At 45.7% G+C, this 27,253-nt stretch overlaps 1 protein-coding gene across 1 annotated transcript; it reads right to left on the bottom strand.

The window, feature by feature from the left end:
- Window positions 1-190: 190 nt before the first annotated feature.
- LOC139389717 (adhesion G protein-coupled receptor D2-like) lies at window positions 191-27,166 on the bottom strand. The gene is made up of 25 exons (XM_071136624.1): window positions 27,122-27,166; window positions 26,799-26,859; window positions 26,359-26,604; window positions 25,319-25,948; window positions 24,077-24,202; window positions 23,731-23,825; window positions 23,312-23,611; window positions 22,164-22,275; window positions 21,619-21,753; window positions 18,416-18,524; window positions 18,054-18,159; window positions 17,831-17,886; window positions 17,340-17,466; window positions 15,826-15,929; window positions 15,475-15,577; window positions 15,018-15,171; window positions 14,410-14,543; window positions 14,131-14,246; window positions 5,073-5,193; window positions 4,231-4,272; window positions 4,035-4,088; window positions 3,738-3,885; window positions 2,220-2,281; window positions 2,055-2,085; window positions 191-261 (listed from the first exon to the last, which is right to left on the bottom strand). Exons 1-25 carry the CDS (start codon window positions 27,164-27,166, stop codon window positions 254-256), a joined length of 3,225 nt encoding a protein of 1,074 aa, XP_070992725.1. The 3' UTR covers window positions 191-253.
- Window positions 27,167-27,253: the final 87 nt, after the last annotated feature.

Raw genomic sequence — 27,253 nt, 5'->3', positions numbered from 1 at the left:
TGTATGTGTGTGCGTGCTTGCGAGTACATATTTGAGTCTTTAATTCTGTATGTAGGGTGTGTGTGTGTGTGTGTGTGTGTGTGTGTGCGTGCGTGCGTGCGTGTGTGTGTGTGTGTCTATTTACACTATCTACTACTATATGTGTATGAGAGTAGATGTATCTATTGTGTGTATCTGTTTGTGATATTCACTGTGCAATTCTTCTTTCTTTCCACCAGTTTATATGATACATGTGCCTTGGTGTCCAATTCCATCAGCAGCCTGTAGTAACAGAAGAGTAACAAAACATGTATTATTCTATCATCGTATTATTTATGTCTAATATAATACATGTTCCTTTCTTTGCAAAAAGGAAACTACACAGAACATCTATAAATGGTTGAATCCTTACAGACTAGACCTCACAAAACCTTCAGTATTGTCCCAACACAGAACCTTGATTGAATGTGTCTGTCTGTCTGTGTGCGTGTGCGTGCGTGTGAAACAGTCCCTCTGTGGGAGCAGGTGTTTGAGTGGATGATCGGCTGTAGTCTGATTGTCTAACTAATGAGGAAAATGAGGTCTTCCAATGTTCTGACAAGCAAAAGGAACAGAGAAAAAAAGCCTTCAACCTTTCTGATGATTAGACACATGGTGAAGTGACTTGGCCCACTTCAACGAGCCAAAGAGAGCTGCCCATATGTTTACAGAACTCACACCTGATGTTATTACATGTAGGGAAAGTAATAGTCCAGTCAAAAAATACTTTCAATCTGAAGAAAAGATACTAACTGAAGGGAATTCAATTACGACGGAATTGTCAGCAATGTAGCCTGGTTCCTTACTCTATGTGTGTCAGCCACATTATCTTTAATAAACCAAGCTGAATAACCCAAGAGTCAATTGACGCACCGGTGAGTAACATCCCAATCTGCTTTTTTTTGTTGCATTGGTTGCGGCTCAATCCACCGCGCATCCGCCGATGTCGTACGGTGAACGGTGGCAGAGCCAGAGCGGTGTTTCTCACCTGGTTACCGGTACTGGTTTAAAAGAATGAATGGAAGTATGACAATTGTTTTGTGACTACCCCAAATAAAGGGTTAAATATAAGTAAAAAACAAACTACAAATATTTCCTGACCTTTCTTATATTTCCGAGATATAGGACAAACACATCAAAGGTTTGTTTGTTATGATACATGTTTTTTCCATTTATGTATGTGTTATTCAATGCGTTTCTCTGGGCTTTAGTATTAAAGGCCAAATTCAATATTTTCTCAAATCATTTTTTATATATATATTTTTAATAACTAAAGGGGTCCTAAAATTCTAAATCAAATAGCTAAATGATCCATCCATCTTAAAACAATTCCATATGTCAGCTTAGAACCCCCTCCTCCCCCCAACAGTGTACATGCTGACCAGACCCCTACACCAGACACGATCAGGACACGCAAGTTGAAATATCAAAAAACTAACTCTGAACCAACTATATTAATTTGAGGACAGGTTGAAATGCATTAAACATTTATGTTAATTTAGCTAGCTAGCTTGCTGTTGCTCGTTAATTTGTCCTGGGATATAAACATCGGGTTGTTATTTTACCTGAAATGCACAAGGTCCTCTACTCTGACAATTAATCCACAGATAAAAGTGTAAACTGAGTTTGTTTCTAGTAATGTCTCCTCCTTCAGGATTCTTCTTCTTTGGACTTTATATAGTGTTTGGCAACCAACTTTAAGGTGCATTACCACTACCAACTGGACTGGAGTGTAGACCTCAGTTCATCTTTCAATCACCCACGTGGGTGTATGCTCCTAAAAACCAATGATGAGATGGGAGAGGCGGGACTTGCAGCGGATCAAGCGTCACAAATAGAACCAAGTTCTTTTTTAACGCCTGGCTACGCAGACGCTCGTTGACGCATGCGAGCAGTGTGGGTGAAATGAGTGAATAACATGTACTGTATGTGTACATTTATTTTGCAAAGCACGCGATGCGAGCGGAGTGGTCAAGCATGTTAGATTTTTAAGAATTTTTAAGTCAGATTCACTGTCAAGGAAATTGTGAAATTACCTGAAGGCTTGAAAGCAGTCAGTTGAACCACCTGGGAAAGTAAAACAGACATGTTGATGTGTTGGAGATGGAGCAGCATTCTCAAATACACAATGAACCATTTAGGAGTGATCGTAGGCCTAATAGGTGGATATGGGCTCTTTAGATGCTTAATACCAAACATACCTGGTTTCCTGATGCTGGTTTCAAGGAGAAGCTCACAAAACTACTTTCTTTTCCATAACTCTCTGAAAGACAAAAAGGCAAAATCCCACCAGTTATTCTCCTGGTATTAATGGAATTCATGTCAGGTGGTGTAGAACACCTGAGTGTAATATCCAGACTGCATGACTCAACTAACCGCCTTGCACCACAACCCACCACTACCCAATCCTAACCCACCACAACCCACCACTACCCAATCCTAACCCAACCCACCACTACCCAATCCTAACACACCACAACCCACCACTACCCAATCCTAACCCACCACAACCCACCACTACCCAATCCTAACCCAACCCACCACTACCCAATCCTAACCCACCACAACCCACCACTACCCATTCCTAACCCACCACAACCCACCACTACCCAATCCTAACCCAACCCACCACTACCCAATCCTAACACACCACAACCCACCACTACCCAATCCTAACCCACCACAACCCACCACTATCCAATCCTAACCCACCACAACCCACCACTACCCAATCCTAACCCACCACAACCCACTACTACCCAATCCTAACCCACCACAACCCACCACTACCCAATCCTAACCCAACCCACCACTCCCCAATCCTAACCCACCACGACCCACCACTACCCAATCCTAACACACCACAACCCACCACTACCCAATCCTAACCCAACCCAACCCAACCCACCACTACCCAATCCTAACTCAACCCACCACTACCCAATCCTAACCCACCACAACCCAACCCAACCCAATCCTAACCCAACCCACCACTACCCAATCCTAACCCAACCCACCACTACCCAATCCTAACCCAACCCACTACTACCCAATTCTAACTCAACCCAGCCCAATACTACCCAATCCTAACACACCACAACCCACCACTACCCAATCCTAACCCACCACAACCCAACCCAACCCAACCCACCACTACCCAATCCTAACTCAACCCACCACTACCCAATCCTAACCCACCACAACCCAACCCAACCCAATCCTAACCCAACCCACCACTACCCAATCCTAACCCAACCCACCACTACCCAATCCTAACCCAACCCACTACTACCCAATTCTAACTCAACCCAGCCCAATACTACCCAATCCTAACACACCACAACCCACCACTACCCAATCCTAACCCACCACAACCCAACCCAACCCAATCCTAACCCAACCCACCACTACCCAATCCTAACCCAACCCACCACTACCCAATCCTAACCCAACCCACTACTACCCAATTCTAACTCAACCCAGCCCAATACTACCCAATCCTAACACACCACAACCCACCACTACCCAATCCTAACCCACCACAACCCAACCCAATCCTAACCTAACCCACCACTACCCAATCCCAACCCAACCCACCACTACCCAATCCTAACCCAATCCAACCCAACCTACCCAAACCCATCTAACCTGACCCAAGCCACCACAGCCCATGCCTCACTCCAGCCCCAGGTCCACCCACCCTATTCTGCCTCTCCTACCGTTCTTGATGACCAGTGAGGTAGAGGTGGTGCTGCCGGGGCCTGAGGTATTGCTGGTCTCTGGGCTGGAGGGACGGGGCAGACTGTGTGTCCACGACTGGGCCGGACTCCTCTGGGATGGCAGGAAGCTGATTGGCTGTGAACAGTTCTACAACCAATAAAAATGTGTGGAACTGTTTAGATGAAGCTGTCTGATTGTGGATTCAAAGCATGTGCATACTGAATTAGCATAGTGTTTTTCTCCAGTTGGAACATGAAAATGTTAGTAAGGATGTCGCTGTATGCTTTTTGGCTCACCGTGAAAGACAAGGCTTTCCTCTTCTCTTTGATCCTCTTAATGGCATTCCTCACCTTTAAGAAAAGCAGACAATACCATCAATAGCTTGTACACCCACTGACGTATTTGGCAGCGTCAAGTGGTTGGCATGCCACAGATGGACAACCACATTCGGAGAGAAAGAAGCCTCGCTGAAAGAGTTCTTTGAAAACCTACCTCACTATTGTAAACCGCATACACCAAGAATATGTACAGGCCCTGCAGAAAGGGAAGGACAGACAATAATATATTACCCATGGCTGTAGACTACCTACAATATGTGCTTTATCCTGGCTTTAGTGCGTTAGACAACTTGTTGATGAGGCTGTGTAGATAGAAGTCCCTGATTGTACGATGATGACCAACTTCTTCCTGCTTGGTGAGAACAGTGGGTTGTTTCTATAAGTATATTTTCCGCTCTGAGGAAGACTGAGGTTTATCTCCTCTGCCCTCTCTTCTGGATGAAACCTCAGTAAATCTAAATTAACTAGCATCTCTTTGAGGGGTACTCCGGGGCCAGCGGCCAGCGCATTCACATTAATTAACAACCGTGCTTGAAGTTCCTGAGAGAAAGAGAAAGAGAGAAAGCCAGGAAAACAGAGAGAGAGATATACAGAGAGAGAGAGATAGTGAAAGAGAGAGAGGCAGAGAGAGAGAGAGGAATAGAGGGGAAGTCCAGAGTACCTCCAGCTGATTTACAGGGCTTATCAGGGGTATGATGGGAAGGGAGGTGGAGGTAAATCTGGCGATGGGTCAGCCTGGAGAACCCCGGAGCCCTGCCATGACCTGTCCTTCAAAGGCCCACTCTGAGCCACCCTCTCCCCCACACAAACGCATACGCGCACTCACTCACTCACTCACACACGCACGCCACACCACACCCACCACTCCACTGGACCTGCTGCAGCCCAACTCTGCTTATCTACAGCAAGCCCACCTCCCTCCTCTCTGTCTCTCTCACTCTCAGTTTATCTTGAAACAATTACATACAATGATCTTTCTATGGGTGCTTTGCTCACCTGAAAGGCATTGAGAGCAATGAAGACATACGCCACCACCATGGAGAGGTGCACCAGGACTCCACACAGCCAGGTCAGGCCCAGCACCGGCAGTAGAATAAGGACTGGTCGTGTCACAGCCCTACAGAAGTCATACTGTCAGTATAGTGAAAACACCCACACTCACACACCAACCCACATGAACACACACACACTGACGTACGCAAACCTGCACGCTTATATTAAGTGAAAATCCTGCATAACTGCACACAATTAAATGGTTTGGAAAAACCACAGCTATACTTGATTTGACTGGATTCAATTTAAATTCCGTATCAGTTTTTCAAAATGTCACATAATAATAATAATATGTACACTGAGTGTATAAAACATTAGGAACAAGTGCTCTTTCCATGACATAGACTGACCAGGTGAATCCAGGTGAAAACTATGATCCCTTATTGATGTCACTTGTTCAGTCCACTTCAATCAGTGTAGATGTGTAGATGAAGGGGAGGAGACAGGTTAAAGAAGGATTTTGAAGCCTCGCGACAGTTGAGACATGGATTGTGTCTGTGTGCCATTCAGAGGGTGAAAGTCAAAAGTCAAAAAAATCAAAAGATTTAAGTGCCTTTGAACGGGGTATGGTAGTAGGTGCCAATTGCACCGGATTGAGTGTGTCAAGAACTGCAATTCTGCTGGGTTTTTCGCACTCAACAGTTTCCCGTGTGTATCAAGAATGGTGGGCCAGCATCCCTGTAGAACTCTTTCGACACTTTGTAGAGTCCATGCCCCGACAAATTGAGGCTGTTCTGAGGGCAAAAGGGGTAGCATCTCAATATGAGGAGGGTGTTCCTAATGTTTTGTCCACTCACTGTATATGCTCTGATTTGGAAGTTAGGACTTTAAATGTTTTTTCCCTTCTATAAATTCCTCTCAAGTAGTGTAAGAGCCATTCTGTCCTGCTTAAAGGACAGGTAAAACATGTATTTTGGAAGTAAAGGGCATGTTAAAGTGTCCAGATAAATGTTTTGGGTATACATTTTTTTTTTTAAAGTATTTGGCAGATTTTGGAGCCTTTGATCATGTTTTCTCTGTGCCCCTGCAACTGCAGAACGAGCATGAGAAAGTCTATTGCTGGTGTCTGGAAAACGTCACGAAAACGATGCGTGCACTTCAATGAGGCAAAAGGCTGTGTGTTGTTGGGATTCTGCATGGCCAGATAGCTAGCAACAATGACAAGAATCTTCCATGTGGAGAATCGTAGGTGGCTCATTTCAGGTAGATTTATCTTGTTCTTGACACCGTGTAATGTTTTGAGGTGTTTTGACTGATGTCATGTCTATGCTAATATGGCTCAAATTCACTAGCTAGCTAACCAACAACTGTAACAATGTATTTGAGAGAAGTGCTCATTGTGCAAATATTTGTATGTTTTGTCAGAGACAAAATGTAGTTTACATGTTGTCAACAAACTAATAGTTACTAAACAACCAACCCGTCTGTCATGTTGTGTCTTGTCTCTGTCCTTTCCCTTCACCCTGTCTCCCTCTGCTGGTCGTTGTTAGGTTACCTTTTCTCCCCCGCTTTCTCCCAGCTGTTCCTTGTCTCCTCTAACTACCCATTCACCCCGTTTCCCACCTGTTCCCTTTTTCCCTCTGATTAGGTCCCTATATCTCTCTCTGTTTCTGTTCCTGTCCTTGTCGGATTCTTGTTTGTGTTTCATGCCTGAGCCAGACTATCGTCATGTTTGCTGTAACCTTGTCCTGTCCTGTCGGAATCTGCCGGTCTATCTGAGCCTACCTATGTTTGGTTATTAAAGAAGCTCTGTTTAAGTTAGTTCGCTTTTGGGTCCTCATTCACTCACCATAACAGAAGAATCCGACCAAGAATGGACCCAGCGACTTCGGATCCTCTCCACTCAGCCGTCGGGATCCAGGGAGCGATGCTAGGCAGACACGAGCAGGAAGTGTCTGCTGCTCGACATGCCGTTGAGACCCTGGCCACCCAAGTCTCCAACCTCACAGAACAGGTTCACCATCTCCGCCTCGATCCACCGGCCACTTCCAGGGCTTTCGAATCTCCGGAGCCCAGAATCAATAACCCGCCGTGTTACTCTGGGGAGCCCACTGAATGCCGCTCGTTCCTCACCCAGTGTGATATTGTGTTTTCTCTCCAGCCCAACACTTACTCCAGGAGCACTGCTCGTGTCGCCTACGTCATATCTCTCCTTATTGGACGGGCTCGTGAGTGGGGCACGGCAATCTGGGAGGCAAGGGCTGAGTGTACTAACCAGTATCAGGACTTTAAGGAGGAGATGATACGGGTTTTTGATCGATCTGTTTTTGGGGAGGAGGCTTCCAGGGCCCTGTCTTCCCTATGTCAAGGTAATCGATCCATAACAGACTACTCTATTGAGTTTCGCACTCTTGCTGCCTCCAGTGGCTGGAACGAGCCGGCTTTGCTCGCTCGTTTTCTGGAGGGTCTCCGCGCAGAGGTAAAGGATGAGATTCTCTCCCGGGAGGTCCCTTCCAGCGTGGATTCCCTGATTGAACTCGCTATTCGCATTGAGCGACGGGTTGATCTGCGTCACCGAGCTCGTGGAAAGGAGCTCGCGTTCTCCGTTGCCCCCCTCTCCGCATCACTACCATCTTCCTCTGCCGGCTCGGGAGCTGAGCCTATGCAGCTGGGAGGTATCCGCATCTCGACTAAGGAGAGGGAACGGAGAATCACCAACCGCCTCTGTCTCTATTGCGGTTCTGCTGGTCATTTTGTCACTTCATGTCCAGTAAAAGCCAGAGCTCATCAGTAAGCGGAGGGCTACTGGTGAGCGCTACTACTCCTGTCTCTCCTTCAAGATCCTGCACTACCTTGTCGGTCCATCTACGCTGGACCGGTTCGTCAGCTTCCTGCAGTGCCTTAATAGACTCTGGGGCGGAGGGCTGTTTTATGGACGAGACCTGGGCTCGGGAACATGACATTCCTCTCAGACAGTTAAGGGAGTCCACGGCCTTGTTCGCCCTGGATGGTAGTCCTCTCCCCAGGATTCAGCGTGAGACGCTACCTTTAACCCTCACTGTTTCTGGTAATCATAGCGAAACCATTTCTTTTTTGATTTTTCGTTCACCTTTTACACCTGTTGTTTTGGGCCATCCCTGGCTAGTTTGTCATAATCCTTCCATTAATTGGTCTAGTAATTCTATCCTCTCCTGGAACGTCTCTTGTCATGTGAAATGTTTAATGTCTGCTATCCCTCCTGTTTCCTCTGTCTCTTCTTCACAGGAGGAGCCTGGTGATTTGACAGGGGTGCCGGAGGAATATCACGATCTGCGCACGGTGTTCAGTCGGTCCAGGGCCACCTCTCTTCCTCCACACCGGTCGTATGATTGTAGTATTGATCTCCTTCCGGGAACCACTCCCCCCCGGGGTAGACTATACTCTCTGTCGGCTCCCGAACGTAAGGCTCTCGAGGATTATTTGTCTGTAGCTCTTGACGCCGGTACCATAGTCCCCTCCTCCTCTCCCGCCGGAGCGGGGTTTTTTTTTGTCAAGAAGAAGGACGGGTCTCTGCGCCCCTGCATAGATTATCGAGGGCTGAATGACATAACAGTTAAGAATCGTTATCCGCTTCCTCTTATGTCTTCAGCCTTCGAGATCCTGCAGGGAGCCAGGTTTTTCACTAAGTTGGACCTTCGTAACGCTTACCATCTCGTGCGCATCAGGGAGGGGGACGAGTGGAAGACGGCGTTTAACACTCCGTTAGGGCACTTTGAATACCGGGTTCTTCCTTTCGGCCTCGCTAACGCTCCAGCTGTCTTTCAGGCATTAGTCAATGATGTCCTGAGAGACATGCTGAACATCTTTGTTTTCGTTTACCTTGACGATATCCTGATTTTTTCACCGTCACTCCAGATTCATGTTCAGCACGTTCGACGTGTCCTCCAGCGCCTTTTAGAGAATTGTCTTTTTGTGAAGGCTGAGAAGTGCACTTTTCATGCCTCCTCCGTCACATTTCTCGGTTCTGTTATTTCCGCTGAAGGCATTAAGATGGATCCCGCTAAGGTCCAAGCCGTCATTGATTGGCCCGTCCCTAAGTCACGCGTCGAGCTGCAGCGCTTTCTCGGCTTCGCGAACTTCTATCGTCGTTTCATCCGTAATTTCGGTCAGGTGGCCGCTCCTCTCACAGCCCTTACTTCTGTCAAGACGTGCTTTAAGTGGTCCGTTTCCGCCCAGGGAGCTTTTGATCTCCTCAAGAATCGTTTTACATCCGCTCCTATCCTTGTTACACCTGACGTCTCTAGACAGTTCGTTGTCGAGGTTGACGCGTCAGAGGTGGGCGTGGGAGCCATTCTTTCTCAGCGCTCCCTCTCTGACGACAAGGTCCACCCATGCGCGTATTTTTCTCATCGCCTGTCGCCGTCGGAACGTAACTATGATGTGGGTAACCGCGAACTGCTCGCCATCCGGTTAGCCCTAGGCGAATGGCGACAGTGGTTGGAGGGGGCGACCGTTCCTTTTGTCGTTTGGACTGACCATAGGAACCTTGAGTACATCCGTTCTGCCAAACGACTTAATGCGCGTCAGGCGCGTTGGGCGCTGTTTTTCGCTCGTTTCGAGTTCGTGATTTCTTATCGTCCGGGCTCTAAGAACACCAAGCCTGATGCTTTGTCTCGTCTCTTCAGTTCTTCAGTAGCCTCCACTGACCCCGAGGGGATTCTCCCTGAGGGGCGTGTTGTCGGGTTGACTGTCTGGGGAATTGAGAGGCAGGTAAAACAAGCGCTCACTCACACTCCGTCGCCGCGCGCTTGTCCTAGGAACCTTCTTTTCGTTCCCGTTCCTACTCGTCTGGCCGTTCTTCAGTGGGCTCACTCTGCCAAGTTAGCCGGCCACCCTGGCGTTCGGGGTACGCTTGCTTCCATTCGCCAGCGTTTTTGGTGGCCCACCCGGGAGCATGACACGCGTCGTTTCGTGGCTGCTTGTTCGGTCTGCGCGCAGACTAAGTCCGGTAACTCTCCTCCTGCCGGCCGTCTCAGGCCGCTTCCTATTCCCTCTCGACCGTGGTCTCACATCGCCTTAGATTTTGTCACCGGACTGCCTTCGTCAGCGGGGAAGACTGTTATTCTTACGGTTGTCGATAGGTTCTCTAAGGCGGCCCATTTCATTCCCCTTGCTAAGCTTCCTTCTGCTAAAGAGACGGCACAAATCATCATCGAGAATGTTTTCAGAATTCATGGCCTTCCGTCAGACGTCGTTTCGGACAGAGGTCCGCAATTCACGTCTCAATTTTGGAGGGAGTTTTGCCGTTTGATTGGGGCTTCCGTCAGTCTCTCTTCCGGCTTTCACCCCCAGTCTAACGGTCAAGCAGAACGGGCCAATCAGACTATTGGTCGCATCTTACGCAGTCTTTCTTTTCGCAACCCTGCGTCTTGGTCAGAACAGCTCCCCTGGGCAGAATACGCCCACAACTCGCTTCCTTCGTCTGCGACCGGGCTATCTCCTTTTCAGAGTAGCCTCGGGTACCAGCCTCCGCTGTTCTCATCTCAGTTCGCCGAGTCCAGCGTCCCCTCCGCTCAGGCTTTTGTCCAACGTTGCGAGCGCACCTGGAAGAGGGTCAGGTCTGCACTTTGCCGTTATAGGACGCAGACTGTGAGGGCTGCTAATAAGCGTAGAACTAAGAGTCCTAGATATTGTCGCGGTCAGAGAGTTTGGCTCTCCACTCAGAACCTTCCCCTTAAGACGGCTTCTCGCAAGTTGACCCCGCGGTTCATTGGTCCGTTCCGTATTTCTCGGGTCATTAATCCTGTCGCAGTTCGACTTCTTCTTCCGCGATACCTTCGTCGCGTCCACCCGGTCTTCCATGTCTCCTGTATTAAGCCCGTTCTTCGCGCCCCCGCTCGTCTTCCCCCCCCCCCCCCCCCATCCTTGTCGAGGGCGCACCCATCTACAGGGTCCGCAGGATTTTGGACATGCGTCCTCGGGGCCGTGGTCACCAGTACCTTGTCGATTGGGAGGGGTACGGTCCTGAGGAGAGGAGTTGGGTTCCCTCTCGGGACGTGCTGGACCGTGCGCTGATCGAGGATTTCCTCCGTTGCCGCCAGGTTTCCTCCTCGAGTGCGCCAGGAGGCGCTCGGTGAGTGGGGGGGTACTGTCATGTTGTGTCTTGTCTCTGTCCTTTCCCTTCACCCTGTCTCCCTCTGCTGGTCGTTGTTAGGTTACCTTTTCTCCCCCGCTTTCTCCCAGCTGTTCCTTGTCTCCTCTAACTACCCATTCACCCCGTTTCCCACCTGTTCCCTTTTTCCCTCTGATTAGGTCCCTATATCTCTCTCTGTTTCTGTTCCTGTCCTTGTCGGATTCTTGTTTGTGTTTCATGCCTGAGCCAGACTATCGTCATGTTTGCTGTAACCTTGTCCTGTCCTGTCGGAATCTGCCGGTCTATCTGAGCCTACCTATGTTTGGTTATTAAAGAAGCTCTGTTTAAGTTAGTTCGCTTTTGGGTCCTCATTCACTCACCATAACACCGTCTATAACATACCATTTATATCCAAAATACAGATTTGGTTAAAAAAAAGTGAACCTGTCCTTTAATATCAAAAGAAATGCAACAAAAAGCATAATACACAGAGGACCTTCGATGGCATTGGAGCACAAACATTACCATCATGTATTCATCCTCACATAGACAGAAAAGTTCACAGGACACTGCAGCCGTGCTCTTCGTTCTTTACAATCATCCCTTTAATCTGTTATATGCTTACACGTGAAATAACTTTAATGTTGCCTTGTGAGGTTGTTTGTTCAAACTGCTGTTGCCGTCGTCTTGCTGCACAGGGGCCAGGAGATTGAGTTCACACTGAACTATGTCCACAAGGTCAAAGTGAGCAGTTCCTCTTCTTTTCTTTTTCAATTGAGTCTTCCTTCTAATGTTGTGACATCATCACATTCTTACAGGGAACAGATCGACTGCGGAGGGGGCAGAGATGACTTGCTTACTCCTTCACTCTCTTTACAAGCAAATTAACAGGCGATGAATGAAACAGAAAATAGAATTTCATAAATCTATTATGAAATACGCTCTTGGCGTTCATAGATCAGCAGGGTGTACAATACACATGTATTTATCTTGTCTCCGCAGGTAGCCAGGACTGAACCCTAGGCCCGGGTCCCTGTTTAGAGTCCACATTAAGCAGACAATGAGCTCAGTGAAAAGCTCTCTCTCTCTCTCTCTCTCTCTCTCTCTCTCTCTCTCTCGGACCAGGTGGTAGGCTGATAAGACCCATACAACTCCCACTACTTCAAACTAAAAACTACCTCATTCTCACACAGTCACCTCTGCTCAGTTTGTCTGTGTGGATCTGTCACTTGTGGATTTGAAAACCTCCTACTCCATTGCGCTTCAAAGGAAACTCATTCTGACTCACCCCTCACTGGAGTTGTCTCATTGTATCTCACACATATAAAGCATACCGTGAAAAGCCACCAAGGGTTGGATGTTGGGGTTGAGTCAGGCTCGAAATACAATTTATGTGTCCTACGTTTTCATGACACGTGTGTTTGTGAGTGAGAGAGCAGAGAGAGAGAGGGGAAGAGATACACTACAAGTATGTGGACACTCCTTCAAATTAGTGGATTAGGCTATTTCCGCCACACCCATTGCTGACAGGTGCATAGAATATAGCACACAGCCATGCAATCTCCATAGAGAAACATTGGCAGTAGAATGCTACCTTTCCAACAAGTCAGTTAGTCAAATATCTGCCCTGCTAGACAACTGTAAGTGCTGTTATTGTGAAGTGGAAACGTCTAAGAGCAACAACGGCTCAGCCGCAAAGTGTAGGCCACACAAGCTCACAGAACAGGACCGCCGAGTGCTAAAGTGTGTAGGGTGTAAAAATTGTCTCTCCTCGTTTGCAACACTCACTACTGAGTTCCAAACTGCCTCTGGAAGCAATGTCAGCACAATAACTGTTCATCGGGAGCTTCATGAAATGGTTTCCATGGCTGAGCAGCCGCCATGTGTAATGGCTGAGCAGCCTAAGATCACCATGCGTAATGCCAAGCGTGGGCCGGAGTGGTGTAAAGCTTGCCGCCATTGGACTCTGGAGCAGTGAAAAGGCATTCTCTGGAGTGATGAATCACTCTTCACCATCTGGCAGTCCGACAGACAAAACTGTGTTTGGTGGATGCCAGGAGAACGCTACCTGCCCCAATGCATAGTGCCAACTGTAAAGTTTGTTGGAGGAGGAATAATGGTCTGGGGCTGTTTTTATGTTTCCAGCTAGGACCTTTAGTCCTAGTGAAAGGAAATCTTAACTCTACAGCATACAGTGACATTCTAGACAAATCTGTGCTTCCAACTTTGTGATAACAGTTTGTGGAAGGCCCTTTCCTGTTTCAGCATGACAATGCCCCCGTGATCTTCCAAATGAACAATGACCCCAAGCATACTTCCAAACTTGTAGCAAAATGGCTTAAGGACAACAAAGTCAAGCTATTGGAGTGGCCATCACAAAGCCCTGACCTCAATCCTACAGAACATTTGTGGGCAGAACTGAAAAAGCGTGTGCGACGGAGGAGGCCTACAAACCTGACTCAGTTACACCAGCTCTGTCAGGAGGAATGGGCCAAAATTCACCCAACTTATTGTGGGAAGCTTGTGGAAGGCTACCCGAAACGTTTGACCCAAGATAAACAATTTACAGGCAATGCTACCAAATACTAATTGAGTGTATGTAAACTTCTGACCCACTGGGAATGTGATGAAAGAAAGAAAAGCTGAAATAAATCATTCTCTCTACTATTATTGTGACATTTCACATTCTTAAAATAAAGTGGTGATCCTAACTGACCTACGATATGGAATTCTTACTAGGATTAAATGTCAGGAATTGTGAAAAACTGAGTTTAAATGTATTTGGCCAAGGTGTATGTCAAATTCCGACTTCAACTGTATATATATATATATATGTATATCGAGAGAGAGAGAGAGAGAGAGAGAGAGAGAGAGAGAGAGAGAGAGAGAGAGAGAGAGAGAGAGAGAGAGAGAGAGAGAGAGAGAATGGGCTATAGTGTGGGGACTCACCAGGTCAGGTCAAAGGTGTGGAGTTTAGATGCTGAACTGGGAGTGTGCTTCTTCACGCGACGACGAGCGCTGGACACCGTCACCATGACAACACGGCACAGCACCACTGCATTGACCTAGGAGTACCCAAAGTCTCAGAACAACCGATGGACATGCCATATTGTTGCCGTATGACACATGTATGACACATTAGTAAACATCACATGCAAGCACACACACACACACAGAAACGCACACACAGGCACGCACACAGTAAATAAGTGAAGTGAAGCTACATACGGCCAAGATTAAAAGAACAGGTCCCACAAAAGCCCAAATCATATCAGTCTCGACATTGAGCCAACAGTGACTGTCTGCTTTGTACTTGTCCAGGGATGTCGTCAAGGTTACACCAACAATCACAACAGGCAGACCTGCAAAAATAACACAATATTTCTTGCTTTTAATTCAACAATTCTCTTATATTCATACAACACATGCATGTCTTTAGTGAAGAGAGTTTACATTGCTGTGGTACAGAGCCAGGGACTACAGAAGACACCAACTGTCCATTCCCCAGCCATTCTATTTAGTCTGAACAGGTGAACACCTCAGACAGCTGGCTGGTATATCTGGGCATCTTAGAAAACATCATCATGAGTGTGTTAAGCTTTTGAATGCACACACACTTCAATGGGGTCAGTAGGAACACAACCTTTGGTCTAGATGAGTGGTGTTCCAGACCGCACCGAGTTCTTACCAAACAATGCTTCTATGTACTATAGCATATAGGCCAAGGTCTTATGTGAGTGGATGAATCCTGTGTGGAACGTAAGGGAACATTGTATAGTATCATTTAATAATGAATATCTTAGCGGAGTGAGGTGTGATTCTGCATGGTGTTTTACCCCAGCCAATGCCGTAGTACATCTTCATCCGGCGGTCTTCGCTGATGTTGACAGACACCACCTTACTCCACAGCAGCAGCCCCTCCACCAGCATCCAGGAGAAGGAGGCCATGAAGAAGAGGTGCAGCAGGGCCGTCACCAGCAGACATGCCCCCTAGTGGACAGGAGGGACATGGCATTGACATGGTTCCCATCGCCATAGATATCTGTCCACCACTTACTCTTACATGGTGGCACGGGCTCAAAAACAATAGAAAGTAATGCACATATAGTACTATAATCCAGAAAAGAGAATGGAGTCCTATCATACATTCAACGACAGAAGCAGCTAAAAGCCTACAGACTCCTGGATCACTGACACAACTGACCCTGTGCCCTCTTCTAGTCCATAGTACCCATGACCATATACAGAGAGTGAGATGTTTAAAGACAGACACAGCCATGTAAAGAGTCCCACCTCGTTAGCAGAGGCCCAGTCACTGCACATCAGCAGCAGCTCAGCTATCCCCAGAGCCACGATCAGGTTCAGGTGGACAGTGGTGCGGTCAGACTTAGGAACTCTGCCCCCACACCACACCAGGCCAGACAGTGGAGAGGGACACAGAGAGATGATCAAGGTCAGACCAACATACAGACAAACCGACTGTGAGTCAGTCATTATACAGTCATAGGAAACACAGCAGCAGTTTGTCTGCTCAGCATAGTAAAGAGAAGTGATGTATGGGACAGAGTGAATCATTCAAACAGACAGATGTATTGTAGCCTCCACAAGCTAGTAGATTCTTCGCTGGAGCATGGCATTACTCACCCCACAGCAAAGAAGAGGATGAAGGTGAAGAGTAAGCCACACAGGGACACTCCACAGCCGATGAACGTCATGACCTGGAGGGCTCTCTCACTCTCTGGACTCCTCTGACACACAGACACACATGGGTAGGTATTTGTCAGAGATTAGAAACTGGGTGGTTCGAGCCCTGAATACTGATTGGCTGACAGCCGTGGTATACCACGGGTATGCCGTTTTTTTTTTTTTTCTACTGCTCTGATTACGCTGGTAACCAGCAATGGTAGAAAAAGTACTGCGTCGTGCGTAAGAACAGCCTTTAGCCGTGGTAAATTGGCCATATACCACACCCTCCTGGGGCCTTATTGCTTAACTATGAAACAGGTTGTTTGGATCCTGGATGCTGATTGGCTGATATGCGGGAGTTGTGGGACAACAACTCCCGAAAAATACCATAACGTGTTAATGTCATATCTCCACGGTCCACAACACAGGCAGGAAATTCATAAACTATTTTTCCATGCTACTATTTGGTTTGCAACAGTCGGGGGTTGTATAAACCTACATGGCTGCCTCCACGACCTGTTCAACAATGTATTATTTTACAAATGCAATCTCTCCCGTGCCAGGAAAGAAGAGGAATGCACTGGCTGTCACCAACCATCGCCAGGACCATGGACAGTTCTTCCACTCATGTGCCATCAACGGAAATGTCACTATTAACATCCCCAACTAGCTTGGTTAGCTCAGCTAGTGGCCTATTGGATATTTATTAATTCATTCTTTATTGAAGTTCTTCCCTCTCATCATCATTGAATCTCTGCTAGCTAGCTACATGCCAATAATTTGTTTAGCATAGCAACATTGAATGAATTATTAGAATTAACGACTGGGTCAAAACATAAGAAAATAACTAACGACCAGCCCACTTGTGTAGCAACTTCACAATGCAAAAACGAATTTACTCTTTAAAATAATGTTTTTAATTTAATTTATTTTTTACCCCCTTTTCTCCCCAATTTCATGATATCCAATTGCTGGGCCAATTGTGGCCGCCTCATGGGTCTCCCAGTCGCGGCCAGCTGCGACACAGCCCGGGATCGGACCCGGGTCTGTAGTGATGCCTCTAGCACTGCCTTAGACCACGGTGCCACTTGAGAGGCCTTTATTTAAAACATTGAATTAATAACCGTTTTATAACAGCGATAATGCCCTCGAACCCGGGAATGATCGTGTGACAACTCCCTCCAAGACCTGTATTCAACTTATTGGCATGTAGAACGGTTTCCAAATCGTTTATCAAAATATGAATTCAATATTTTCATTAATAACATTATTTTAAAGAGTAAATAATTTTTTGGCATTGTAAAGTTTCTTCCCATTTTTTGACATGTTTTGGAGTTGTCACATTATAATTCTGGGGTTCCCAGGCATGACTACTGAACTATACAGACTATAAGTGTCTGTTGACTGTTCTCTATTGTACTATTTCACAATGTGGAATGTGAGGAATTGTGGAGGGTAGAATGGACCTTTACCTGGACTTCATAGACCTGCAGCAGCAGGGCAAAGTTGGTGGTGTGGTTGCAGAAGCAGACAGTGGAGTCGTAGTGTTTAGAGATGACCTCACAGCCTTTAGTAGACCACCACCCACCTGCCTCTGGCCTAGAGGGGTACAACAGTTTCATAACAATGTATGGTAACCATTACACGAATAAATCTGATTTCTATAGATATAAGCAGGTTACTGTTTTTTGTCATGAATGTTGTTCTGGAGGCAGCTCTGCAGAGTGGTCACTAGCAGCCACAGCCACAAAGTCATACAATCTGATTTTAACCCTAACCTTAACCACACTGCTAACCCTAATCTTAAATTAAATCCAAAAAGCACATTTATACAATAAAGCCAATTTTCACTTTCCAGCTGGCCCTCTAGAGGAAATCGCTCAGTTCTGCCTCCAGGACAAGACTCATCCCAATAAACATCAACCTGCTGCACATAATGAGAATTTGCTGTCATGATACTCACATCAGATCAAAGTCCCAGAATGCACAGACTGGGTCATACACGGTCCCTGCAGAATTCTAAAGCAATCGATGGAAAAGGACAATTTCACACAACACACGGTAAAGGACAGGCTTATGAAGGAGAACAAGGGGGATATTCAGTATCATATTCTCTGTGGAAGAGGCAGGTATATAGTGCATAGAGGAATATAGTCCATGTGAGTGTGAGACACTGAGGTCTTTACTTGAGATCTGTGTTGGAGCTGGAAGCGCACAGCCATGCTGACAGGCTGTCCGTCCCCCAGGACTGTAGTAGAGATGACAGAGGAGCCCAGGATGGTGCCCAGGTACCTGACACACATAGCACAGCACAGGCCATAAGGTGGTAGTCACACATAAGACTGGATATCAACACTGGATCATGCTCGGTAGGCACTAATGGGAAAAAAAAGTCTTCATGGAAAATGAAAATGAATGTTCTTAAGGGACTGATTAAAATCTACAGTCATTCATGAACAAAACTACTCGCCCTGTTTCAAATGATTTCTCCTTACTTCGTGCCTACTGAATGTGACCTTGGTCTGAAAGAAGTTCTCATCTTCCATACCTCTGGATGCCATCGGTGACGATGGGAATCATGGTGATGTTCTCCTCCGCGTTGAAAAGAGGCCGCAGGGAACTGTACCACGTGTTGACCACAGTCACCTTCTGGAAGCCTGCTCATACAACATCAACATCCATATCTCCACTAACCAAACTATGTGTCTCTCTCTTCTAAGAACACTAGACAGCTTAGCAATGCAGCAGTAAGTGGAAACACAGATCAACGTTATGTCTCACAATAGCCAGTTAATATAGATTGTAATGAGTAGGCCTCGGGAGTGCAAATGGATGAATACATACGGTCTGTATTAGTGCATATCCCACTGGGCATGAACTGGGTGAATCGATGTTGTTTCAACGTCATTTGTCAACTTATTGTGACGTGGAATCTTCGTTAAAAATACATTACATTTTAAAAAAGTAATCATTGTAAACTGTTGTTTTGAGGGTGAAATTTCAACCACAGGATTATGTCATCATGGTAACCAAATTTCAGCATAGACAAACCTTGTATAAAATATGCTGAATTTGTACCCTTCAATCAACGTCAGATCTTCAACATTATATTTGCTATCAAAAAATAAAAGAATTGTCTGGGCAGCACCTCCTACTGGAAAATGGATCTATCTACCGATCCAGGGTTTAAACCAAGCCAAGCCCTGCTTAGCTTCGATATTTTGTCACTGACTATTACCAATGTGCTATCGTGAGAATGAATGTTGAGAGATATCCACTTAAAATCTAAATAGATTCATTGTTGCTATGGAAATCATTCTAAAGGGTAGGTTTAACAGAGCAACTGAAATGTAAACATACTTAATCACTCATATATCATTAACAATGCTATTTAGGCCTATATAGAATTTTCTATTTTATTTATTTAACTAGGCAAGTCAGTTAAGAACAAATTGTTATTTACAATGATGGCCTAGGAACAATGGGTTAACTGCCTTATTCTGGGGCTTAGGAACAATGGGTTAACTGCCTTATTCTGGGGCAGAACAACAGATTTTTACCTTATCAGCTCAGGGATTCGATCTAGCAGCCTTTCGGTTACTGGCCCAACACTCTAACCACTAGGATACCTGCTGTGCCAAATTCATAAACAGCTATTGTTTCAATTCAACACAGAATTCAACTTATACACTAGGCCTAGAGTTTCAGGTTCTGTTTGATTTCAAACATGTCCATTGCTCGTGTTTCTTGGCCCAAGAAAGTCTCTTCTTATTATTGGTGTCCTTTAGTAGTGTTTTCTTTACAGCAATTCGACCGTGAAGGCTTGACTCATGCAGTCTCCTCTGAACAGTTGATGTTGAGATGTGTCTGTTACTTGAACTCTGTGAAGCATTTATTTGGGCTGCAATTTCTGAGGCTGGTAACTCTAATGAACTTCTGCAGCAGAAGTAACTCTGGGTCTTCCTTTCCTGTGTCGGTCCTCATGAGAGTCAGTTTCATACTAGCGCTTTATGGTTTTTTCAACTGCACTATCCAGATTAACTGACCTTCATGTCTTAAAGTAATGATGGACTGTCATTTCTCTTTGCTTATTTGAGCTGTTCTTGCCATAATATGGACTTGGTCTTCTTCCGTATACCACCCCTACCTTGTCACAACACAAGTGATTGACTCAAATGCATTAAGAAGGAAAGAAATTCCACAAATTAACTTTTAACCAGGCACACCTTTTAATTGAAATGCATTCCAGGTGACTACCTCATGAAGCTGGTTGAGAGAATGCCAAGAGTGTGCAAAGCTGTGATCAAGGCAAAGGGTGACTACTTTGAAGGATCTCAAATATAAAATATATTTTGCTTTGTTTAACACTTTCTTGGTTACTACATGATTCCATGTGTTATTTCATAGATTTGATGTATTCAATATTATTCTACAATGTAGAAAATAGTAAAAATAAAGAAAAACCCTTGAATGAGTAGGTGTGTCCAAACTTTTGACTGATACTTGATCTTCTGCTTGGATAGCTCCATCTGTGCCACTGACTTGGTCTGACTTTAATTCCACTTTGTAAACAAATGAATAATTGATAGGTTGTATTCACGTCTCCATCAAACCTTATTCAAAGTGCATTTAATGTTTGATATGATTTAGTTCTTTAACGATTTTTGCTGCAGATGGAGTCGAAAATTCAACATACCCATTATTCATTTGTAGACGAACTGGAATTAAAGCCATTGGCACAGATGGAACTATATATATATATATATATACAGAATATAAATATCCTTCAAAATGTTGATATTTGATTGCGTTGACAACCAAACACAATTCAAAATCACTTTTGAAATAAAATAAATTGCTCATTAACTTCCTGACAACCAGTTTTTACATTGACAAAAAGGATCCGAACTTTAAGAGGTTAAATGTTGATATTAGGTTAGGTTGTCGAACCAAACACAATTTAATATTACTTTTGTAATACAGTAAATAGCCTATATTACAAACTAAAATAACATTCAACATTAAAATGAGTAACACCTCCATGGCCACATTTTGAAGTTACTGTAACTATAAATGTCTTCTTATGTCATCATATAAAGTGTGGAGGTTCAAGATAACATGGATAGGTTGTCGCAGGTCTGTGGAGATCTTCACAATTGCTGCAATAATCTGTGCAGAATCTCAAAAGGCATTGATCACTTGCACCATGTACTTTTAACGTCATCTCAAATGCAATCTCGTTCATTTAGTTTTGCTATTAGATGAAGCACAGTGATAACACATTAATCTGTTATATAAATAAACAAAATATCTGACATTGTATTCCCATTTAACTTTGCTGTGATTTTACATGGTTGAAAGTGCAGTGGGTGACAAGCAACCCAATAATCTGACATTGTTTTTCCATTGCAATTTGGTTGTGCTTTTAGATGGTTGAAAGCATGGTGACAACACACTGGAAATGTAACAAACTTTACGTTTTAGTTTTGAGTGGGTGAATGTAGGTTGTAATCTCATTGATCAACATCTCAACCAAAAATGAGCCAGTTATCCACATTGAAATGACATGGTGTGCCCAGTGGGATGTGCTGATAAAACACTGCTTGATAAATGTGTGGTATTTCGAATAGAATCCTTCTTCACTAGGTGTTTACTGTTGGAATGCGGAATGCATGGTTGAGACTGTAAAGCACTAGGCCATGGCTGAAGGAGTGCAGATGAGATACGGACACTCTCAGGGTTGTCTCTCACCGTTGTCATGGAGATTCTGCATGTTCTGCGTGGGGACTGAGATACAGTCTATGTTGGTGACGCTCTCTACGTCTGGACCACAGAACTTAGGCCCGCTCGATCCCTCTCCCAGACTCTGCTGCTGAATCTCCAGTTCTGAATCACATAAAGACATATTCTCAGTGGAATGAACAGAATACTATTGTAAGAGGAATGGTTGTACTAACAACAGCACATCCTACAAAAAAGTGCTAATGAGTAAACATGGAAAGGACAGAAAGGCCTGGACACTAAATGTTCCTATTTGCTATCAACCAGCTGGGACCTGAGGAAGAGCCACTGTGGATAGGAATGTTGTCATTAAAGGTATGGTGTATGGCCAATATACCATGGCTAAGGCCTGTATCCGTAACAAAAGCACTTAGCCGTGGAATACTGGCTACATACCACACCTCCTCGGGCCTCATTGCTTAATTCTATGGTCGGTTCGCTCTTTCAGCCTTTCAGCAGCTCACAGAACACACTAACATTCTAGAGAATGCACTGCACTCTACTAAGTGACTCACTGATGTTGGACCTATGGATAAGTAGATGGTCCGTTTCCGTCATCAGCTGAGTGCTCAGACTGGTCACCATGCGGTCAATGCTCTTGACCACAGCCATCGGTCCACTCACCACCTGGGGCACAGGGTGGGGATAAGGGAATGGGGTTTAATCATGGCGATACACTAGTCATTGGTAGGGCCAGGAGTTTCACCTGACCACGTGATCTAACCAGAATATTAAGCCCATAACTAGGACCCAGAGTTTGGTCAGGTGGTCAGGAGACTCCTGGCTGTGGTTATTGGATAGAGCAGAGACTGTGGGTGAAGCATTGCTATGTGGATGTTTCAGTCCTCTAGCTGCTCTACTACATTCAGCCTGGCTGTGCTGTACTGCTGTGACCTTGGAGGGTAGAAAGGCCTGGGGGAGGGGAGGTGGGTGAAATGTGGGAGGCAAAATCTCGGCAACAATATGAATGCTTCTCAAATGCCTAGCACTAGGATACATAGACTTGCAATACTTGCGGTTTATATGAAGTACAATGTTAGACATGTCTGAGTAATTGTTTTGGATGTGATATGTTAACCATAATAGCACAACACACTTCACTGTGCTCCTTTAAAGAACATTCAACAAAGACAATAATGGATATTATCTTCAAAATGTTCACACACATTTAAACATGACCAGAGATCATAATAGTCTGTGAAAAAGTGCTGCTTACAATATACAAATTAGACCTGTTTATTGTCATGACATGATTCAATTTAGTGTATCTGCGATGAAGTTTGATCAAGATTCAACCCTATGTGCTCTGTACAAGTACACTTATCTAGCCAAGCGTAAGCATTCATTTGATAGTTTCTCATTCACAGTATCCACTTGATCTTACTGCCCTCTAGTGGAGATATGCTCAAATAATTCTGCTACACTCCATATGATGTCATGTTTCATGTTTTGTGTGGACCCCAGGAAGAGTAGATACTGCTTTTGCAACAGCGAATGGGGATCCTAATAAAATACCAAAATACCAAACACTCCAGTAGTCCTGTTTATATTCCCAACACCTTGGCGGCAATACCGCCACCGTATCCCAGACAATGTTTTAGCCTGCCTCTGGTACCTGATGTAAGAAGGGCTTTATAAATACATTTGAATAGTTGATTGGTACCTGTTTGATGGCCTGCCACTTGGGGGCGTTGTCCTGGCTGATGAGGCTATCAGCCACAGTGATAAAGGTGTGGCTGAGTTCCCCGGCGCTGATGGTGGCAAGGCTGTCGTTGCCTTCCGCGGCCGTGTCTGTGGGCACGTCTGCAGCCCGCGCTAGCAGCTGGACCAGGGACAGCATGTCCCCAGGCTGCAGCCCCTCCCTGGTGTCCTCCAGGGCCTGCCTGGACATGTTGAGCAGACTGGACGCCTGACCCCAGCTCATCTGGATCCCTGGCTGCCCCCCCATCACACCCTCCACGCCCTAATACACACACACAGATAGATGCACGCGGGGACGCACGCATCCACACATACACCGCAGAGGATGGAGATGTCCTAATCCAGACAGGCAACAAATGATTTATAGTAATCAGTCTTTACCTGCGTTCCATTGGAGATCTGCATGAGGTGGTGCATGAAGGGACTAGGATGGGAGTGATGAAACTCACTGAACTCCTTCATCTTAACATAGCTCTCTGTAAGAAACAGTCGTGTCAAAGACAGTCCCTGGTTCCTCTCTGATGTTTGGTGACGGTAGTTACTAGCATTGTACAAAGTCACAAATATTAATGTTCAGTCAGTTTCCCTAATGTGATGCAAAATGAATTTCACTAGTCTGTTCAGAAATAGACAACTTATGGGTGTACAGTAAAGAGCCATGTTCGTTACAGTATGTAAGTAATGGTCTGGTCGTAGGTCGTGGCAGTCTAGGTAGTGGTTGACTCACCCCTGCTGGTCCTGCAGATGAAGGGCAGTGTGGTGGAGCAGTCTGCAGAGTCATACAGGGGGAGCTGTTGGCTAGACCAGCCCTCCAGAGTCTTGCAGCCCTGCATCTCCCTATGCCTGTGGACCGCTGCTCACGCACGCACGCACACACACACACACACACACACACACATACACACACACACACAAACACACACACACACACACACACACACACACACACACACACACACACACACACACACACACACACACACACACACACACACACACACACACACACACACACACACACATCAGTAGTCCTCTAAGTTTTTGGTTTAATTCAGCATGCTGTAGCCTAACATAACTTTGTTGAAATCGATAGCAATTTACAAGTGCAATACTATTATACTTTCATATTCCACATATTCAACAACCTTTGAAAACGTAGACAATTCCTTCCAATTGATTTGACCGTGTTTTTACTGAGAATGTATGCTGGCAAAAAGCCCCTCCATTGTGAGTCAATTCCCTTGTTACACACAGCAATGACATTTTTCATGACGGTTAAACATTTGATTGGTTTTCACTATTAAGTAGAGCTCCATTCTCTTCGTAAAGCAGACCTCATGCTTGCGCGAATTCCCCTCCCTCTGCCCTCCACATGGCCGTTAGCCAGTGAACCACGCTAAACAGTTTCCTCTCCCCCATGTATGTCTCTCAGACAGACATCCTGGATGTGTTAAGGCAGACAGCCACTGGGTTAACTGGCCTCTTTCGAGGTAAATCACCCAGAAGGATTCAAACAACCAACTGATGGGAGACTGGGAACAACCACCACTGCCTCAGTATTGGATGAGTAATAGAAACAGATTGGTCTGGAAGAAGGGCTGTAGGTTTGCCATAGAAAGTCCTATAGAGGACGTACCATAAGATCATTGAAAGGCGATGTGAAAGAATCGAAAGACCAACATTCTGATCAAAACCTGCAGGAGGCAACCCAAATAACGTGAGCTGAATTTTATGTGTGAGCAAATCCTTCATAAATGGGAAGCACCTCGATAGGAGCAAGGGGGCAGGTGAAACAATATGGCTGACGGTAAGTTATGGCAAAGATTCAACTAAGTTGACAATTCAACCAAAACTGAAAATATACCAACCTGGAATCAAAAGATCAACCAATAGAAAAGAGCTGATCAGATTATAGCTAGATTTTATGTAGGGGTATCTCAATTCTGTGTGACTGTAGGTGGAGTCTCACCTGGGCAGAACAGCATGGCTGGCACCTCTCTGACCACTGGGTGACGGGTCATATTATCTATACTCCAGGTAAAGATAGCGTCCTGGGTCAAAGATGAGCAGCCATTCAGGGCATGGAACTGCCTCTGCTCCAAGGCTGTGTCCCAGACATTCAGATCTGTGATATTCCCCACAAAGGGCTCGGTGAAGTTCCCTCCAAACGAGTCCTGATCCTGCCCCAGGATAAGTATGCCATCTCCATGTATGTCCCTGGGGGTGTCAGACCCGGAGCCCATGTCCCCCCTCTCCCCGTCCACATAGATGGCCCAGTGGCCGTCAGTCTTGAGCCAGGTGACACAGAGGTGGTGCCAGGCGCCATCGTTGGGGAAGGATGCCTTGTAGGGGCGGTGCTGCCCATGAACAATGAGCGCCAGCAAGATGCGTCCTGCCCCGTCCAACTGCCCGCGCAGCTGGAACTCGTTGGTGAAGACGGCCGCGGCGTAAGAGTACATGGTGGACACCTGGTACCACTGGGGGTCCCACTGCACGCGGACACACACGCTCACAGCTGGCAGGGCCGGGAATGTCATGTTGACACGGCCGTAGCCCTCCTGGGAGTCCCTGGGGAAGTTCAGGGCTTGGAACAACACATCTGAACAGGTAGAGACAGGAGGGGATCACTTTCAACGCTAACCCTAACCATAAGCCTAACCCACAACACCCAAGTACAGATCATCATGCAATATGGCATCAGGACATAAAGATGTAAGATCTTAATTTGAGCCAGTTTTCTACAGCAGGAAAACAATCCTGCAGCAATTGGAAATGTGAATTATTATGTGGATTATAATTAATGGACATTTTTGTAGGGGCTGATACATTTTTCCATTAGGGCAAATCAAGTCTGAAATTTCAAAGTGGAAATGACAAACTTTAGTAGCCTTTTTAAAAATCAAATACACTACAAGTTTGCGTTTCCTGCTGTGAAGGACAATTATCAGCAACAAAAGAGTGATCAAATTATGATCCTACATCTCTAGGTGTTTAAGTTGCTAAACTCACACTGTTTGGCAAGGGCCAGAGACCTGCTGATTGGCCTGTTGGGGTCTCTGACCCACATGGGTCCTTGCAGGCCTGCCTGCCTGATGAGCTCCAGGGTTCCCTCCTCGTCTTCAGGCTGGCCCAGGGTGGTGAGGGAGCTGAACTGGCCCCTGCAGAAGCTCCCTGCCTGGGAGAGGGCCAGGGACACATTGACCAGCTGGAACACCCAGTCTGATGTTTGATGGACCAGGCGCATACTGCTGCCCTCTGTCAATATGACACCAGGAACACACAACCACAAATAGGCATGGATCAGTCCACATGTGGATATTATACTTTACAGGAACACTTCTGTCATCTCTTTGAGCAAATCTCTATGGAAACAACATGGAATAGCCTTGGCATACAAAAGAGTTTCAAGCATTGTGCATCAGATTGTGATTGGCAGTTCCAGAACTCACCATCTGAGCCCCTCTCTCCTCTGTCTAGCCCTGGCTGAGTTGGCTCACATTCACACAACACCTACCATAGAGGAAACATTTACTTTGCTTTATTCTGTTGGCTATGGCATAGACATGTAATATCCTTGATGTGTACTTATCCAATAATCTCAAAATAGAAACAAACAGAATAATCAGTCAAATGAATAGCTGTGTTAAGCCTTTGAAACGTATCAGGTCTATCAACAAAAGCATGAATTTCTCAAAAAGAACACTGAAAATGGTGAACTTGTTTCTCTCTCCAGTTGATTTCCTAGTTTACATAAGAAAGAAATAGACATTACCGCTATGCAACAGAGCGGAACCAGAGTCAGCAGGGTTCCAGTCATCTCTACTTCTCTATGTCCCACAGCTGGAAGAAAACACAACGCTTAACTGGCCTCTGCCTTTCAGCGAACATTTAGGTTTACTTCAAT

Source organism: Oncorhynchus clarkii, chromosome 30 (assembly GCF_045791955.1).
Source record: "Oncorhynchus clarkii lewisi isolate Uvic-CL-2024 chromosome 30, UVic_Ocla_1.0, whole genome shotgun sequence".
Taxonomy (NCBI): Eukaryota; Metazoa; Chordata; class Actinopteri; order Salmoniformes; family Salmonidae; genus Oncorhynchus; species Oncorhynchus clarkii.
Note: the sequence above shows the minus strand (reverse complement) of the source record. Positions and strands in the feature narration are given on the sequence as shown.